The sequence below is a fragment of the Pseudophryne corroboree genome, chromosome 8 (assembly GCF_028390025.1).
Source record: "Pseudophryne corroboree isolate aPseCor3 chromosome 8, aPseCor3.hap2, whole genome shotgun sequence".
NCBI classification, from domain to species: Eukaryota; Metazoa; Chordata; class Amphibia; order Anura; family Myobatrachidae; genus Pseudophryne; species Pseudophryne corroboree.
Window position 1 is genome coordinate 66,551,823 of NC_086451.1, and position 20,051 is coordinate 66,571,873.

General features: G+C 46.8%; 1 protein-coding gene across 1 annotated transcript in view; it reads right to left on the bottom strand.

Annotated features, from left to right (window-relative positions):
• GPKOW (G-patch domain and KOW motifs) overlaps positions 1–719 on the bottom strand; it is a 110,990-nt gene extending 110,271 nt beyond the window's left edge. Inside the window, exon 1 of the mRNA XM_063936562.1 lies at positions 502–719. Within this exon, the coding sequence (XP_063792632.1) occupies positions 502–650 (149 nt within the window). The 5' untranslated portion in view covers positions 651–719. The remainder of the gene's footprint in view (positions 1–501) is intronic.
• Between the last annotated feature and the right edge of the window lie 19,332 nt (positions 720–20,051).

Consider the following 20,051-nt stretch of genomic DNA (forward strand, 5'->3'; position numbering starts at 1 on the left):
CGCCGGGAGACCGACCGCCGGCATACCATACTACACCCGTGTGAACAATATATATGCATTTACATAGCTATACGCCTAGCACGCCAGGGAGACAGGATCCGCCTAGCACGCCAGGGACACAGGATCCGCCTGGCACGCCAGGGACACAATATCGACCATGGAAACAGGATCCGCCTGGCACGTCAGGGACGCAGGATACGCCAGGGACGCAGGATACGCCTGGCACGCAGGTTCCGCCTGGCACGCCAGGGACGCAGGATCCGCCTGGCACGCCAGGGACGCAGGATACGCCTGGCACGCCAGGGACGCAGGATACGCCTGGCACGCCAGGGACGCAGGATACGCCTAGCAAGCCAGGGACGCAGGATACGCCTAGCACGCCAGGGACGCAGGATACGCCTAGCACGCCAGGGACGCAGGATACGCCTAGCATGCCAGGAACACAGGATAAACATAGCATGCCAGGGACACAGGATACACCTGTGTGTCTGCCTTGCTCACCTCAGCAGCTCCTTCCCTTCCGCCCCCAGCAGGTACTCCCTCGGTTCCCCGCCTCCGACCTCTGCATTCCCGGGCACTAGGAGCTTCTGCTTGGAAGTGCGGCTGAAACCGAATGATATGGGGGCTGATGATGAGCCGGGCGCCGCCATTATTTCCCAGCTTCCAGCAGAAGATTCTGTCTGGGCGAGGAAACCGGTGCGCTATGCATGCCGGGGTTTAGCTCTGGCGCGGGGCATGACGGGAATTGTAGTTTTTTAGTGTGCAGCAGCTGTGCGTGGGAGTGATGCGTGTGCTCTGTATATCCAGTTATCAACTTGACAACTCTGCTGTTGCTTTAATAATAGATTTACAGGAGCTATATTCACTTGAAGCACTTTTATGCGTTGTTGTACTCTACTCAGAGTGGTTTATGGGAAAGGTAACCTGTGACTTTCCAGCTTATTGAGGAACCACAAGTCTCAGTATGCCTTGCCACCCTGTGCTGGAGAGGCACTGGTTTTCTAGAGCCCCTAGGCTCGAGGGATGTTCATTGTATGGTTATCCATTTCATCGATGCCAATAAACCATTGACAATAAAACCATTGATGATTCAAACTAAACACTAGAGGGAACAGGTGGCGGCAGGGAGACAATCGGAGAAGGAGGATGAGGCTTTGGGACATACGTCTTGTCAAAGTCGAAAAATATTGCAGTACACACATCACGTACAAAATACACACAGATGGCCTCCCTGCGTGCACTTGTTCTGTTGTGCATGCGCATATCCGCAACTTGCGTATGGTCGCTCCAGCGGTCCCGCGTATTAGCGCGTGGTATGAGTATTTACGGTAGAGTTTGTGAATGCACTGAAGGCTATCAAAACACATTACATATTTAATCCAAATAGTGCACAATGTACACATAGCCTCCCTGCGCCACATCAGAAAGTAACAACAGTTTAAATGGTTTCAGAACAAAGGGATTCACCTTTACAGAATAGGAGGGGACAGAACAAGGTTATAAGGTGGTGTTTGGTATCCAGCTGAAGGGTATTTTAAGGAAAACATTCCGGTGTTGGTTTGAGAAAGATCGCATGTTCCTGCGGATAGTTATGTGCAGGAGCAGAATATAGATATAAACTGTATTTTCTGTACATTATGTATGCGGCGGGAATCCAGAGGAGACCACCCACAAGAGCAGTTGGGAAAGACATCGCCTACCTATTCAAACCAACCTATGACCTCTCCTGTACTGTAAATGTGCATTCCTGTGTCCAATGGACAAAGATTACAGTATCTATTGTATTGCTTTTTGGAAGAATTGTATAAAGAGAGCTGCTGCAGGCCTGGTCAGACACAAGACTCACAAAGTTATCTATCAGATGACCGAGGACCGGCCGGGTTGCGCAAGCTTGTCCACTCACGTTTGTACCATTGAATGTAGCCATTTACTCTGTTATATTGTATTGTATTATTTGTATTGTAACCCCCTTTCAGCAATAATCCACTGTGGTGTTGGAACCCAGCGGTAAAATCACAATTGGTGTGATTTTACCATTTTACCTGCTAAGGTTTAAAGTGTATTATCATTGGATTGCAATGCTGTAAAAGGTTTAAAGTGTATCTCTGGCTGTGTACGCGTTGTGAGTACTTTGTACCGTCAGCGCGGCGTTTGTACGCTAAGTCCGTACACAGAACGGGACTTTGTACGCTAATAGCGTACAAAGTACGTAGAGTGTGTATTAAGTACAGCGGCCGCAGCGGCTCCATGGTAAAGTGTTTTTAAGGTGTGTTTTAAGGTATAGCTTTCATTCCTAAGGATAAATCAGCATTATCAATTGGGGGCTCCTCCGGTTTTCCACATTCTTACTACCTAACAGGTCACAGCAGACTTTATCTATCAGCAAAGGGTGGACAGGACAGTATCCTACGTAACCCTTTCGTGGTCATTGGAGACACTGAAAACCCTACTTGTATGCTGATTAGATGGCGTCTGCTCTGTATGGTTTGTAGAGGTGCTGGTAGAACCCGTAGTACAACAGGAAAAAAAGCTATTTAAAATCTGCGAGGGTTTTTTTGGCGCCAAAAGCGTACACAAAAGGGCACCCATACTTTGCATACTCTCTCACATGGTTGCCATAACATTCAAATTGCTAGATTCATTTAAACCTGTGTGAAACCGGAGATATTTGTTGCTATATAGTTAAAACTAAAATTAATGTTTAAGGAAGTAAGCGTAAAGCACAAACACAGTCTGGCCTAGTTGTAAAGGTTTATACAGAAGAAACTGTGTTGTGTTAAGTGAGCGAATATAGGCCCTCATTCCGAGTTGCTCGCTCGCAAGGCGATTTTAGCAGAGTTGCTCACGCTAAGCCGCCGCCTACTGGGAGTGAATCTTAGCATCTTAAAATTGCGAACGATGTATTCGCAATGTTGCGATTACACACCTCGTAGCAGTTTCTGAGTAGCTTCAGACTTACTCGGCATCTGCGATCAGTTCAGTGCTTGTCGTTCCTGGTTTGACGTCACAAACACACCCAGCGTTCGCCCAGACACTCCTCCGTTTCTCCGGCCACTCCTGCGTTTTTTCCGGAAACGGTAGCGTTTTTTTCCAACACGCCCATAAAACGGCCTGTTTCCGCCCAGAAACACCCATTTCCTGTCAATCACACTACGATCGCCTGAGCGAAGAAAAAGCCGTGAGTAAAAATCCTAACTTCATAGCAAATTTACTTGGCGCAGTCGCAGTGCGGACATTGCGCATGCGCACTGAGCGGAAAATCGCTGCGATGCGAAGATTTTTACCGAGCGAACAACTCGGAATAAGGGCCTTAGTTAGCATTGCTCACATTCATAGAAGTTGTGTGATCTGTTTTATTGCATACGCACATTGGTATACGTGGTACGAAACGTGAGGACAGCAGACAAAAACGTGCACGTAGCGCAAGGCCGCACACGTGGCATAAAGGTACGCACGGTTGCGTAATTACGCAAGCTTGCGTAGGGTTGTGCGCACATAATAAAACCACACGATAGGTTCGTTTAGTTTAAAGATGAGACAGTAGCCACGCTACAATAGCACCAAACTACCCAGTTTCTAAAGAAATTTTATATAAAAACAAAATTTAGTATAAATATATATATTTTTTTAAATTGCCTCTGGGGGTAAAGCTGCCAACTTGAATGAATCTAAATTTTCTGTACAGAAAAATAAAGTGTATTTGAGTGAGCGAATGCAGGAGTGAGTGGATACTGAACCCAAGAACTGAAGTGGTCTAGGTGGTCTCAGCTAGGTGGTCTAGGTGGACACACTGGGTTAGTAGAGGCCCGGTGGCGTAGGGTTCGCAACCCTGCGTTATTAACTAGGTGGTCTTAGTGGACTGAGTGGTATCCCATACAACTCTTAGTGGTCTTAAGTGGTCTAGGCTAGGTGGTCTACAGCAATCGTAGTGCATATAGATAACTAGTATCTATAGGCTGTGCTATTGCATCACATGTCCGTTTGTTCTGCACAGCGCAACGTGATATTATTGTGTCATATGCACTGTGGAAGAGCATACGCAGACGTGATTGTATAGACAAAGGGGTTTTTCTTTGATAACTTCGGGAAATCTCCCTGGTGGGCTTCACTGGAAAGGGTGAAAGATAGTTATCTAATTTCTCTGTTTTTCACCCTACAAACAATTCCAGTTGAAAGATACCGAAAAGGAAATTTTCACTGCCTCTCTCAGGAAAATATTCCAAACAGAACTTCCACCGAAAGAAATTACGGTTTAAGGTCTGATAGGAGCCCTAAGTTGGGTACATTGCGATCCGCTACCAACAGTGTATCGTTGCACTGGCCAGCGTGGGCGAGAGCGTGTGGAAGGCGCTCAGGTATACTACCACCGTCTACTTATATTGAGTATTTTGGTGTTTGTGGGAATTTTTTAAAGTTATTAGAAAAGACCCACAAATATGGGAGCCAGTTGCTCAAGTAAGAGACGTTTAGACAGGGTTCAGGCAGAATTGTGGCCAAAAGGCTCAGCAAGGTTTATCATGTGTGAAAAATATGGTTCACACACAGAGATTTTATGCAATGAGTGGGTATGTATGACTAACAATGATAGGGAACCATTCCCTAGGGTGGGCAGCTTTGAACCAGAGGTACTGCAGAATGTAAGCAGTAAAATATGTCTTCTTAAATCCAGAAAACAAAGGATTAGACATAATGATTGTTTAAAATTATGGCAGCAAGAGGGGGATATGCAAAGAGAACAAATTCGCAAAACAGGTTCAAAACCTAGCGGGAATGAGAACACAAACACACCATTGTCGACACAGGTCGAAGGGGAAGAGATGGCTACAGTCAATGGTATATCCGCAAATGATAGTAGTATGCAAAAACAATGTATTAACCCTAATTTTTGCAAGATGTATTCTATTTTGAAGTCTTTTCAAGGTTATAGGTCACAGGAAGATGAAGGATCCAGCCAAATTCCAGCTCTCCTCCAAGCAGTCACCTTGCAGGGAACTCAGGTGGGGCCTGTCCAACCAGGTAGAGCAGTAACAATATTCCCCAATGAAAGAACTAGTGAGGTCACAGCTACCGGTAAGTGTGAGACAGTTCATTGCACAGAGACAACAACACCTCACAGTAAACAGATTAGGAACGGAATGGTAGAATTACACCCCGTCTTGGAGATAGTAACTCCCAATGGGGGAACCGATAGTCAGGAAGTAGTCCTCACCAGGAATAATGCAATGTATTGCCCATGGCCCAGAGATGAGCTGCGATCAATCATTTCAGAATTCCCCGACCCTCGGAAGCATTTAGCCAGATGTCAGAAATTTATCAGAGATCTGGGTAATGCGTATGAACCGACAAACAAACACTGGCGGATATTTTTGAAAGCGTGCCTACCCCCTAATATTGACACCCAAAAATTTATCACTGATTGTAGGTTAGAGTCGAACAGTCTTATGACTGACAAACACAATCAGGAGAACTTAGAACGAATTAATAGACAACTATTGTTGTGTTTCTCCATTAATGTTAAGTGGAGAAAAATTTTCTCCATAAAACAGAGGGAAAATGAAATGACATGTGAATATTTCCATCGGGCCCTGCAAATAATGGATAGATACATTGGGGTATCAGATACAGGGAACAATGCGAATTATAGGGAAGTGGCTGTCTCTGTGCTAATGGACGGAATCAATAAGACAGTAAGGGACAGGGTACAAACATTTTTGCCTGATTGGAGAGGGGCCACAGTAGCTTGTCTTAGAGAGTGCGCGATTGAACACCATAAGAATATTTCCAGGCGTAGAGAACTGCAGGAGGAGAGGCTGAGGATTGAAAGAATACAGGCTCTTACACCAGAGTCTTATCAGCCTAAACCCCAAAACCCGGATAGTAAGAAAAGACCTAGGATATGTTACACTTGTAGGAAGGAAGGGCATTTTGCCAGAGAGTGTAGGAGTAGTAGGACACATAGTCGATATAGACCCCTAGACAGAGAAAACAAGCCACGTTATTAAACACATAGACGGGATCAAGGGACATATAGTAAGGAATCACGAGCTATATAGAAAACACAGATTCGGTTAATGGGAAGAACAGAATAAATGCAACTTTACTCTTTTGACAGAACTTACTGGGGTTAGAAGGAGGTCTCTAAACTTCTGCTTCTCTCTCTAACAGAAGTGACCTCTAATTAACTTAACAGGAGTTTTGTTAGAGATGGTAAACATATAGAGTGCTCCCACCCAGGAAGCACAAAGTATGTGGGATACCCACGAAGACTAACGTTGCATTTCACGGTACTAGATGCATGCCCATCACAGGTAGAGGAAATTATCTCAAAGATACCGGGTTCCCTATGAACTTAGAGTGGACAGGACACTGGATTGATGTCTGGGATAGTCCCAGTAGAGATATAACACACATAGAATTTATTTTAGGGGAGCAGACCGAGTAGAGAATCATTCCCCCGTAGTGCCCAATCCAGATGTCAAATTTTGTAAAATATTCTTTGCCTCTACAAACTTATCTGTTACTAAAATCTATGTGATTTGTCTTCAAAGTTTCCTCTTCATCTCTTACGTTCACCGACAGGATTACAGTTCAAACGCCACATGCCTACTCAGTCTTTTAGAGCTCTGCCCAAAACCAGTATATCTCACCAGCATAGGGACACCAGTATTAACGCAGTGTGCCTGGTCATGCACAAAGGGTGGAGAATGAGAATACTGGTGAAGGGAGACTGTGCATAGATACCGATATGCATGATGGTGTGACAGCCTGATGGTGAACGCAAATCTGACAAATTTTCTTTTTACTATTTCCCCTCTCTTTTCATTTTCCACAGACGGTTTACATCACACCACTGATGACATTTAACACGATCAACACACAACAATTAATTGAAATGCAAGATTTGTGTTCTCTACAGGAAAAGGCAGTCTGGAGGTCAAAGGGATATAGCCAGGAATCCTCGGGACTGTGGACAGGTGGACAAGGTAAGCCAGTAGCCCCCAGAGCATATCTTCCAAGCTTAGCTGAGGCGGCACACGGTCTGACTCATCTGGGTAAAGAGGGTATGTGTAAGCTGGGGAGAGCCTACTGGTGTGCGCCAGAATTCTCTTCTCATGCAGGTAAGAGAGCAATGACATGTTTTACTTGCTTGAGGAAGAATATTGGAAAGTCAATACCAACAGAGCCATCCCATATCCCTCCGACAGACGGCCCTTTTCAGGTAATACAAATCGATTTTATACAGTTACCACCTTGTAGGAATTTAAAATATGTGTTCGTTTATATTGACGTATTTTCAAATTGGGTAGAAGCGTTCCCTGCTGCCACAAATATGGCTACGTTCACTGCAAAGAAAATTGTGCAGGAATTTGTGTGTAGATATGGTATCCCTAGAATGATTGAAAGTGATAGGGGTACCTATTTTACAGGTGAAGTCTTTCAGGTCATGTGCAAACTGATGGGAATTAATAGCAAGCTGCATACTCCGTACCGTCCACAGGCGAGTGCAAAGGTGGAGAGAGTGAATAGCACTATTAAGAACAAGCTGAGCAAATTAATGGCTGAAACTGGATTGTCGTGGCCAGAAGCTTTGCCACTAGTGTTGTACAGCATCAGAACCACTCCCAGGTCTCCCCTTAACCTATCACCCTTTGAAATTCATTTTGGTCGACAACCTCATGTAATGATAGACCCCCAGGATGATTTGAAATGTAATAATGAAGTGACTGTGAAATATTTGGTTGGGATGAGCCAGCAGCTGAGAAATCAACAAAGAAATTTAAAGCTGGTGATTCCTGACCTGCCGAACAGTAATTGTCATGACATTAAACCTAGGGATTATGTGATGATTCGAAATTTCTTACGCTCAGGTTGCCTCATAGACAGGTGGGAAGGACCGTATCAAGTCTTGTTAACCAGCACAACAGCATTGAAGGTCGCCGAAAGAGAGACTTGGATCCACTCGTCCCACTGCAAGAAGGTCGCTGACCCGGAGAGAACTCGTGACAAAGAGCAGAGTGTAGAGAATCTCGTATCACTGGAGTGTCTGTTCCGGGAAAGTTGAGAGGCAGGACTGTTGAAGGGCATCTGAGCACAGAGAGTAACAAGAGATAGAACGGTTGTCGTACCACTTTCTTTTTTCACCTCCCCCTGCATTTCTCCTTTCTTTTCTCCTTCTTATTTTCCTCCTTTCCCCTAACGAAATGGATCGATCACAAGAGACTGCGTTTCGGGTTCTATTAGTAACTCTGGTTTTGATAAGGACAGTTTGTTTTTGTGAGGGTCCCAGAGAGGTCGAGCAGGGATCTGGAATGGGTTCTGATGGCAAGTATGAATTTGTAGGATCTCAGGATCAGCACATCACTTTAGTAAAGGCTGGCATCAGTAAGCGCTCTGGTAGTCAAGGAGCTCAGAGGCACTGTGAGGGGTTATTGTCTGATGAATATTGTATTTGTAGGAATTGTGAGAATATATTTGAGGATGGGTGCATCCAGAGATGTCAGTCCAACCTTAATATCGACATGGACCGTCATCCGTTGAGTGATTACCACTCACTAGTAGGTAAGGTCTTAAACCAGACAGAATGCTGGGTGTGCTCACAGGAACCTCAAGGTCAGAGCAAGTCAGGATTAGTACCATACCCTTTAGCAATAGATGAGGTACTCGAATTGCGGGGTGGGAGACTGGTGGACAAGAAATTAAATATTTCTAGGCCCCCTAGTTTGAAGCTCCACCAGTATCATGTAGACAGATCCTTATTATGTTTTAATATTTCCAATTACCGAAAACTGGGAAATTGGGAAGTGACGTGGAATAACCAGACAATGACCTTTTCACACAGAGCTGATAGGATACCCATAGACTCTGAACTTGTACGCCAAATAGCCAACAGTGGGAGGTATTTTCGGTATAGGTATACTCGTGGAAGCAAGATCATGTGGGTTGGAAAAGTATCGCCAGGGTATTGTGCTCATATCATCCAGCCCGATACTTGTACTGAGCAGATGTGAGAACTAGGGATAGGTTTCTTTACTTGGAAAATTTGTAATATGGTGATGTTATATTTTGTCCTCTATGTTCTCCCAGATGATGCCTATTTCATATGTGGGAGGAAGGCGTACAAGTGGCTTGCCCTGAGCTCAGAGCAGAGCCGGATTAAGGGGGGGGCCCGGGGGATACGTACCCCGGGCCCCCCTTTCCAAAAGGGCCCCCTGCCACACCGCAGATCGGATCTCTCTTCCGATCCGATCTGCGGTGCTGTGCTCCTCGGCTCCCGTCCTCACTGCAGCAGCTGCGCACAGACAGGACAGCTGAGCAGAGCGACGGCTCAGCTGTCCAATAATGTATGAATGAAACAGCCTGCGTGCCCAGCCAATGACTGAGCGGCAGGCTGCTTCATTCATACTTTATTGGACAGCTAAGCCGTCGCTACGCTCAGCTGTCCTGTCTGTGCGCAGCTGCTGCTGCAGTGAGGACGGGAGCCGGGGAGCACAGCACCGCAGATCGGATCGGAAGAGAGATCCGATCTGCGGTGTGGCAGGGGGGACGGGAGTGCAGGGCACATACATCCCATAGCGCTCTACCTCCCAACATACCCTACTCCAGTCCCCCCATCATACGCGCACGCAGGGGGGGTTTCCGAGTACCTAGAAACCCCCTCCTGGCCGCCGATCCATCTGCGCTGCTGGTCGTTTTTTTTTGTGTTTATAGCGTGAGGAACTGACAGGCTGCAGCAGCTCCATCCTTACACAGAGACGCTTGCTGCTTGGTGCCTGTAGAGGGAGCTGCAGTGACAGCGCAGCACACAGCTCCTCTCAGGAGGTACTGTACGTGTATGTGAGTTGTGAGGTGAAAGAGAAAAAGGCTGGTGAGGGTACTGAGTAGGCAGTGGATGTGTCCAATACACTCATGGAATCCAGGTGGGTGTTAGATACTGTATGGATGTGTCCAATACACTCATGGAATCCAGGTGGGTGTTAGATACTGTATGTAGGGATTGAAGGAGAGGCCGGTGGTGTGTAATTAAATAGGCTGGCTGGCGGGCAGGGGGGAGGAATGGTGAGGGAAGGCTGTAGTTACTTATAATGGTGTGTGTAGTATGGCATGTGTAGTGTGTGTGTGTATGCAAAGCATGCTATATGCATCTATAGTGTGTGTGTATACTATGAATGCATGTATACTGTGTATGTATGCTATGCGTATGTATACTGTGTATGTGTGTATACAGTGTGTATGTATGCTGCGTGCATGTATAGTCTGTGTGTGTGTGTGTTTGTATGTATGCTGTGTGCATGTATACTATGTGTGTATATATGTGTGCTGTATTTTGTGTGTGTGTGTGCGCGCGCATGCATGTATGCTGTGTCCATGTATAGTGTGTGTGTGTGTGTGTGTGTGTGTGTGTGTGTGTGTATGCTACTGTATGTGTATGTACGGTGGTCCGGCACTCCTCTGACATTCAAAATAATACTCGAGTGCCCTTTGTAAATAATTATAATCCCGATAAAAAAGTCAGGTGCACTCAGATTTTACCAAAAATCTGTAATGATGCAAAGTCACAGCATATATCCACGTTTCGGGGGCCCGTAGCCCTGACATGTTGATATGCTGTGACTTTGCATCATTACAGTTTTTGGTAAAATCTGAGTGCACCTGCCTTTTTTACTGGGATTATATACAGTATATTCATACACAGTACATGTATACCCACCCACACATATACGTATACAAACACATGAATACATACATGTACGGAAACCCCCCCATGGAAATCCTGCGTTTGCCACTGCCCATACAATACACCCCATAACCCTCTACCCCTGCCACACACCCTATTCCCCCACATACACCCCATAATCCTCTACACCCCACAGCCTAGTCCCCGTGTTCACCCCACATACACCCAAATTCTCTAACCCCACCACACATCCTACTCCCACTGTCTCCCACATTCACACCCCATAAACTCCCTCCTAACCCCCGCACCCGCACCTGGGAAGGGACCTCCTCTGGGATATACAGTGGAGGGACGGGGACCAAAGGGGTGTCAGGTACAGGAGGCACAGGGGAGTGGGTATGTGAGGCTGACAAGGGGCATGGTATACAGCCGACTCTAGGCTTGTGTTGTACCCCACTAGTCCCTGCGAGGCCCTGGGTGTGTGTGTGTGTGTATATGTGTATATATATATATATATATTCTGCCTTCTCTATTAGGGGCCCCACTCTCTTAAGTGCCCCGGGCCCCCCATGGTCTTAATCCGGCTCTGGCTCAGAGGGATTGTGTTATATTGGGAGAGTACTACCAGAGGTCATGACCATAACCCATGGTAAGATGAAAGACGTTCACCGCAGTGCTCAGGCTCCTTATACTCATACTCACTATGAACACATTATCAAGAGACACCTAATAGATAGAACAGAGCACGCAGCCTCTGATTTGATCCACGAATCCACCGGGATTCAATTCCTTCTTGGTTCTCAGGTTTAGGAGAGTGGGCTCAAAATGTTATTATGAGTGTAGGGAAGTTTCTCCTTTGTATCCTGGGAGTCGTCATAATTATTGGTTTGATATTTAGGTGTGTTCGAATTCTGACGCGGCGCAAGCACTGTACAAAGTTGATGAGTCTAAGGAGCGAGGGCGCTTTTATAGCAGCAGATTTAATTTATGACCCATCCATAGAGACAGTGTTATGATAAGGATTGCAAGGCCTGTTTCTTTCACCCGTTTTCTCTAACGTCCTAGTGGATGCTGGGGACTCCGTCAGGACCATGGGGAATAGCGGCTCCGCAGGAGACAGGGCACAAAAGCAAGCTTTTAGGATCACATGGTGTGTACTGGCTCCTCCCCCTATGACCCTCCTCCAAGCCTCAGTTAGGTTTTTGTGCCCGTCCGAGAAGGATGCAATCTAGGTGGCTCTCTTAAAGAGTTGCTTAGAAAAAGTTTTTAGGTTCTTTATTTTCAGTGAGTCCTGCTGGCAACAGGCTCACTGCATCGAGGGACTTAGGGGAGAGAATTTCAACTCACCTGCGTGCAGGATGGATTGGATTCTTAGGCTACTGGACACCATTAGCTTCAGAGGGAGTCGGAACACAGGTCTCGCCCTGGGGTTCGTCCCGGAGCCGCGCCGCCGACCCCCTTGCAGATGCTGAAGATTGAAGAGGTCCGGAACCAGGCGGCAGAAGACTTTTCAGTCTTCCTCAGGTAGCGCACAGCACTGCAGCTGTGCGCCATTGTCTGTCAGCACACTTCCCACAGCGATCACGGAGGGTGCAGGGCGCGGGGGGGGGCGCCCTGGCAGCAATGTAGAATACCTGTATGGCGAAAAATACATCACATATAGCCCTTGAGGCTATATGGATGTATTTAACCCCTGCCAGACTTCACAATCTCCGGAGAAGAAGCCCGCCGAAAAGGGGGCGGGGCCTATTCTCCTCAGCACACAGCGCCATTTTCCCTCACAGAAAGGCTGAGGGGAAGGCTCCCAGGCTCTCCCCTGCACTGCACTACAGAAACAGGGTTTAAACAGAGAGGGGGGGCACTGATTTGGCGATATACATATATATTAAATGCTATATGGGAGGAACACTTATATAAGGGTTGTCCCTGTATAATTATAGCATTTTGGTGTGTGCTGGCAAACTCTCCCTCTGTCTCCCCAAAGGGCTAGTGGGTCCTGTCCTCTATCAGAGCATTCCCTATGTGTGTGCTGTATGTCGGTACGTGTGTGTCGACATGTATGAGGAAAATGTTGGTGAGGAGGCGGAGCAAATTGCCTGTAATGGTGATGTCACTCTCTAGGGAGTCGACACCGGAATGGATGGCTTACTTATGGAATTACGTGATAATGTCAACACGCTGCAAGTGGGTTGACGACATGAGACGGCCGGCGAACAAATTAGTACCGGTCCAGGCGTCTCAGACACCGTCAGGGGCTTGTAAAAACGCCCATTTACCTCAGTCGGTCGACATAGACCCAGACACGGACACTGATTTCAGTGTCGACGGTGAAGAAACAAACGTATTTTCCTTTAGGGCCACACGTTAAGGGCAATGAAGGAGGTGTTACATATTTCTGATACTCCAAGTACCACAAAGAAGGGTATTATGTGTGAGGTGAAAAAACTACCTGTAGTTTTTCCTGAATCAGATAAATTAAATGAAGTGTGTGATGATGCGTGGGTTTCCCCCGATAGAAAATTATTGGCGGTATACCCTTTCCCGCCAGAAGTTAAGGCGCATTGGGAAACACCCCTCAGGGTGGATAAGGCGCTCACATGCTTATCAGAAAAATATCCTAAAAAGTATACACACACATGCTGGTGTTATACTGTGACCAGCGATCGCCTCAGCCTGGATGTGCAGAGCTGAGGTGGCTTGGTCGGATTCCCTGACTAAAAATATTGATACCCTTGACAGGGACAGTATTTTATTGACTATAGAGCATTTAAAGGATGCATTTCTATATATACGAGATGCGCAGAGGGATATTTGCACTCTGGCATCAAGAGTAAATGCGATGTCCATATCTGCAAGAAGATGTTTATGGACACGACAGTGGTCAGGGGATGCAGATTCCAAACGGCACAAAGATGTATTGCCGTATAAAAGGGGAGGAGTTATTTGGGGTCGGTCCATGGGACCTGGTGGCCACGGCAACTGCTGGAAGATCCACCGTTTTTTACCCTAAGTCACATCTCTGCAGAAAAAGACACCGTCTTTTCAGCCTCAGTCTTTTCGTCCCTATAAGATATCTGCCCAGGGATAGAGGAAAGGGAAGAAGACTGCAGCAGGCAGCCCATTCCCAGTAACAGAAGCCCTCCACCGCTTCTACTAAGTTCTCAGCATGACGCTGGGACCGTACAGGACCCCTGGATCCTACAAGTAGTATCAAAGGGGCACAGATTGGAATGTCGAGGCGTTTCCCCCCTCGCAGGTTCCTGTAGTCTGCTGTACCAATGTCCCCCTCCGACAGGGAGGCAGTATTGAAAACAATTCACAAGCTGTATTCCCAGCAGGTGATAATAAAATTACCCCTCCTACAACAAGGAAAGGGGTATTGTTCCACACTATAGGGTGGTACTGAAGCCAGAAGGCTAGGTGAGACCGATTCTAAATCTGAAAAATTTGAACACTTACAAGGGTTCAAATCCAGATGGAGTCACTCAGAGCAGTGATAGCGAACTGGGAACAAGGGGACTATATGGTGTCCCGGGACATCAGGGATGCTTACCTCCATGTCCCGAAATTTGCTTTTCTCACCAAGGGTACCTCAGGTTCGTGGTACAGAACTGTCACTATCAGTTTCAGACGATGCCGTTGGAGTGTCCAAGGCACCCCGGGTCTTTACCAAGGTAATGACCGAAATGAGGATTCGTCTTCAAAGAAAATGGACGACCTCCTGATAAGAACAAGGTCCAGAGAACAGTTGGAGGTCGGAGTAGCACTATCTCAAGTAGTTCTACGACAGCACGGGTGGATTCTAAATATTCCAAAACCGCAGTTGTTCCGACGACACGTCTGCTGGTCCTAGGGATGATTCTGGACACAGTCCAGGAAAAGGGTGTTTCTCCCAGAGGAGAAAGCCAGGGAGTTATCCGAGCTAATCGGGATCCTCCTAAAACCAGGAAAAGTGTCAGTGCATCATTGCACAAGAGTCCTGGTAAAAAATGGTGGCTTATTACGAAGCGCTTCCATTCGGCAGATTTCACGCAAGAACTCTTCAGTGGGATCTGCTGGACAAATGGTCCGGATCGCATCTTCAGATGCATCAGCGGATAACCCTATATCCAAGGACAAGGGTGTCTCTCCTGTGGTGATTACAGAGTGCTCATCTTCTAGAGGGCCGCAGATTCGGCATTCAGGATTGGATGCTGGTATCCACGGAGGCCAGCCTGAGAGGCTGGGGAGCAGTCACACAGGGAAAAAATTTCCAGGGAGTGTGATCAAGTCTGGAGAATTCTCTCCACATAAATATACTGGAGCTAAGAGCAAATTTGTAATGCTATAAGCTTGGCAAGGCCTCTGCTTCAAGGTCAGCCGGTATTGATCCAGTGGGATAACATCACGGCAGTCGCCCACGTAAACAGATAGGGCGGCACAAGAAGCAGGAGGGCAGTGGTCAAAACTGCAAGGATTTTTCGCTAGACGGAAAATCATGTGATAGCACTGTCAGCAGTGTTCATTCCGGGAGTGGACGACTGGGAAGCAGACTTCCTCAGCAGGCACGACCTCCACCCGGGAGAGTGGGAACTTCATCGGGAAGTTTTCCGCATGATTGTGAACCGTTGGGAAAGACCAAAGGTGGAAATGATGGCGTCCCGCCCGAACAAAAAACGGGACAGGTATTGCGCCAGGTCACGAGACCTTCAGGCGATAGCTGTGGACGTCCTGGTAACACCGTGGGTGTAACAGTCGGTGTATGTGTTCCCTCTTCTGCTTCTCATAACCAAGGTATTGAGAATTATAAGACGTAGAGGAGTAAGAACTATACTCGTGGCTCCGGATTGGCCAAGAGGGACTTGGTACCCGGAACTTCAAGAGATGCTCACAGAGGACTAATGGCCTCGGGAGCTAAGATGGGATTTGCTTTCAGCAAGAACCATGTCTGTTCCAAGAGGAACCGTGGCATCTGCCTCTAAGAAAGGACCTGCTCCAGCAGGGACCTTGTCTGTTCCAAGACTTACCGCGACTGCGTTTGACGGCATGGCGGTTGAACGCCGGATCCTAAGGGAAAAGGCATTCCGGAAGAGGTCATACCTACCCTGGTCAAAGCCAGGAAGGAGGTGACCGCACAACGTTATCACCACATGTGGTGAAAATATGTTGCGTGGGTGAGGCCAGGAAGGCCCCACGAAAAAAAATTCAACTAGGTCGATTTCTGCACTTCCTGAAAACAGGAGTGTCTATGAGCCTCAAATTGGGGTCCATTAAGGTTCAAGTTTCGGCCCTGTAGATTTTCTTCCAGAAAAAATTGGCTTCAATTCCTGAAGTCCAGACGTTTGTCAAGGGAGTATTGCATATACAGCCCCTTGTGTGCCTCCAGTGGCACCGTGGGATCTCAACGTAGTGTTGGGATTCCTCAAATCATATTGGTTTGAACCGATCAAATCTGTGGATTTGAAATATCTCACATGGAAAGGGACCATGTTGTGGCCCTGGCCTCGGCCAGGCGATTGTCAGAATTGGGGGCTTTGTCTTAAAAAAAGCTCATATTTGTTTTTCCATTCGGACAGGGCAGAACTGCGGACTCGTCCCCAGTTTCTTCCTAAGGTGGTGTCAGCGTTTCGCCTGAAACAACATATTGTGGTGCCTGCGGCTACTAGGGACTTGGTGGACTCCAAGTTGCTAGACGTTGTCGGGGCCCTAAAAATATATATATATATATATATATATATATATATATATATATTTCCAGGACGGCTGGAGTCAGAAAGTCTGACTTGCTGTTTATATTGTATGCACCCCAAAAGATGGGTGCTCCTGCTTCTAAGCAGACTATTGCTCGTTGGATTTGTAGTACAATTCAGCTTGCACAGTCTGTGGCAGGCCTGCCACAGCCAAAATCTGTCAATGCCCATTCCACAAGGAAGGTGGGCTCATCTTGGGCGGATGCCCGAGGGGGTCTCGGCTTTAAAATTTTGCCGAGCAGCTACGTGGTCAGGGGGGAACACGTTTGTAAAATTCTACAAATTTGATACCCTGGCTGAGGAGGACCTGGAGTTCTCTCATTCGGTGCTGCAGAGTCACCCGCACTCTCCCGCCCGTTTGGGAGCTTTGGTATAATCCCCATGGTCCTGACGGAGTCCCCAGCATCCACTAGGACGTTAGAGAAAATAAGATTTTACTTACCGATAAATCTATTTCTCGTAGTCCGTAGTGGATGCTGGGCGCCCATCCCAAGTGCGGATTGTCTGCATTACTTGTACATAGTTATTGTTACAAAAATCGGGTTATTATTGTTGTGAGCCATCTTTTTTAGAGGCTACTTCATTGTTATCATACTGTTAACTGGGTTCAGATCACAAGTTGTACGGTGTGATTGGTGTGGCTGGTTTGGGTCTTACTCGGGATTCAAGATCCTTCCTTATTGTGTACGCTCGTCCGGGCACAGTACCTAACTGAGGCTTGGAGGAGGGTCATAGGGGGAGGAGCCAGTACACACCATGTGATCCTAAAAGCTTGCTTTTGTGCCCTGTCTCCTGCGGAGCCGCTATTCCCCATGGTCCTGACGGAGTCCCCAGCATCCACTACGGACTACGAGAAATAGATTTATCGGTAAGTAAAATCTTATTTTTCTTTTGTTTCCCCCTCTGCCCAGATACATCCATCCGGAAAAGACATCTGCCCTACCCAAAATGTTTATATGAATGTATTTTAGATATGTGTCTTATCTTCACCTCTGCAACCTCCAGTTAATAGCACACATAGTCGACAGATGATATCCACATATACTAGCACTCACATATGTTACCCCCTCCATGTATCATCAACTAAATGTGCACCCCATTTGTTTTAACAAGAAGCCGAAAAGAGCTCGGTAGTGTTTGTTGGCCCATTTACAGACCCTTGATACGGGATGAGAAGGATTTAATGTATACTTCGCAATACCTCGAAGCTTATTTAGAACATATACGGCACGATGATACATGCCCCTCAGACATGGATTCATACATACATGCTTTTTACTATCCCACTAGGTCATACATTTCCTACCTACCACTCTCCCCCGACCATCCAAACTTCTGTAGATATTGTGTAGATATTTTTCTGTTTAGTGATTAGATAGTGGCAGTTATTGGTGACTGCCAAAGTCGAAAAATATTGCAGTATACACATCACGTACAAAATACACACAGATGGCCTCCCTGCGTGCACTTGTTCTGTCGTGCGCGCGCATATCCGCAACTTGCGTATTGGTCGCTCCCGCGGTCCCGCGTATTAGCGCGTGGTATGAGTATTTACGGTAGAGTTTGTGAACGCACGGAAGGCTATCAAAACACATTACATATTTAATCCAAATAGTGCACAGTGTACACATAGCCTCCCTGCACCACATCAGAAAGTAACAACAGTTTAAATGGTTTCAGAACAAAGGGATTCACCTTTACAGAATAGGAGGGGACAGAACAAGGTTATAAGGTGGTGTTTGGTATCCAGCTGAAGGGTATTTTAAGGGTAACATTCCGGTGTTGGTTTGAGAAAGATCGCATGTTCCTGCGGATAGTTATGTGCATGAGCAGAATATAGATATAAACGGTATTTACTGTACATTATGTATGCGGCGGAAATCCAGAGGAGACCACCCACAAGAGCAGTTGGGAAAGACATCGCCTACCTATTCAAACCGACCTATGACCTCTCCTGTACTGTAAATGTGCATTCCTGTGTCCAATGGACAAAGAGATTACAGTATCTATTGTATTGCTTTTTGGAAGAATTGTATAAAGAGAACTGCTGCAGGCCTGGTCAGACACAAGACTCACAAAGTTATCTATCAGATGACCGAGGACCGGCCGGGTTGCGCAAGCTTGTCCACTCACATATGTACCATTGAATGTAGCCATTTACTCTGTTATATTGTATTGTATTATTTGTATTGTATCCCCCTTTCAGCAATAATCCACTGTGGTGTCGGAACCCAGCGGTAAAATCACAATTGGTGTCGTGTCTTCATTGCCCTGCTAAGGTTTAAAGTGTATTATCATTGCATTGCATTGCATTGCTGTAAAAGGTTTAAAGTGTATCTCTGGGTGTGTACGCGCTGTGAGTACTTTGTACCGTCAGCGCAGCGTTTGTACGCTAAATCCGTACACAGAACGGGACTTTGGGGGTCATTCCGAGTTGTTCGCTCTGTAAAAATCTTCGCATCCCAGCGATTTTCCGCTTAATGCGCATGCGCAATGTCCGCACTGCGACTGCGCCAAGTAAATTTGCTATGCAGTTAGGATTTTTACTCACGGCTTTTTCTTCGTTCTGGCGATCGTAATGTGATTGACAGGAAATGGGTGTTACTGGGCGGAAACAGGCCGTTTTATGGGCGTGTGGGAAAAAACGCTACCGTTTCCGGAAAAAACGCAGGAGTGGCCGGAGAAACGGAGGAGTGTCTGGGCGAACGCTGGGTGTGTTTGTGACGTCAAACCAGGAACGACAAGCACTGAACTGATCGCAGAAGCCGAGTAAGTCTGGAGCTACTCAGAAACTGCTACGAGGTGTGTAATCGCAATATTGCGAATACATCGTTCGCAATTTTAAGATGCTAAGATTCACTCCCAGTAGGCGGCGGCTTAGCATGAGCAAATCTGCTAAAATCCGCTTGCGAGCGAACAACTCGGAATGACCCCCTTTGTACGCTAATAGCGTACAAAGGCCCTCATTCCGAGTTTGCACACGCTAAGCCGCCGCCCTCTGGGAGTGTATTTTAGCATAGCAGAATTGCGAACGAAAGATTAGCAGATTTGCGAATAGAAAATTCTTAGCAGTTTCTGAGTAGCTCCAGACTTACTCAGCCATTGCGATCAGTTCAGTCAGTTTCGTTCCTGGTATGACGTCACAAACACACCCAGCGTTCGCCCAGGCAGTGGCACTCCCCCGTTTTTCCAGCCACTTCCGCGTTTTTCCCAGAAACGGCAGCGTTTTTTCACACACTCCCATAAAACGGCAAGTTTCCGCCCAGAAACACCCACTTCCTGTCAATCACATTACGATCACCAGAACGAAGAAAAAAACTCATAATGCCGTGAGTAAAATACCAAACTTCTTAGCAAATTTACTTGGCGCAGTCGCAGTGCGAACATTGTGCATGCGCAATTAGCGGAAAATCGCTGCGATGCGAAGAAAATTATCGAGCGAACAACTCGGAATGAGGGCCAAAGTACGTAGAGTGTGTATTAAGTACAGCGGCCGCAGCGGCTCCATGGTAAAGTGTATTTCTCTGACGTCCTAGTGGATGCTGGGGACTCCGTAAGGACCATGGGGATATAGCGGCTCCGCAGGAGACAGGGCACAATAATAAAAGCTTTAGGATCAGGTGGTGTGCACTGGCTCCTCCCCCTAT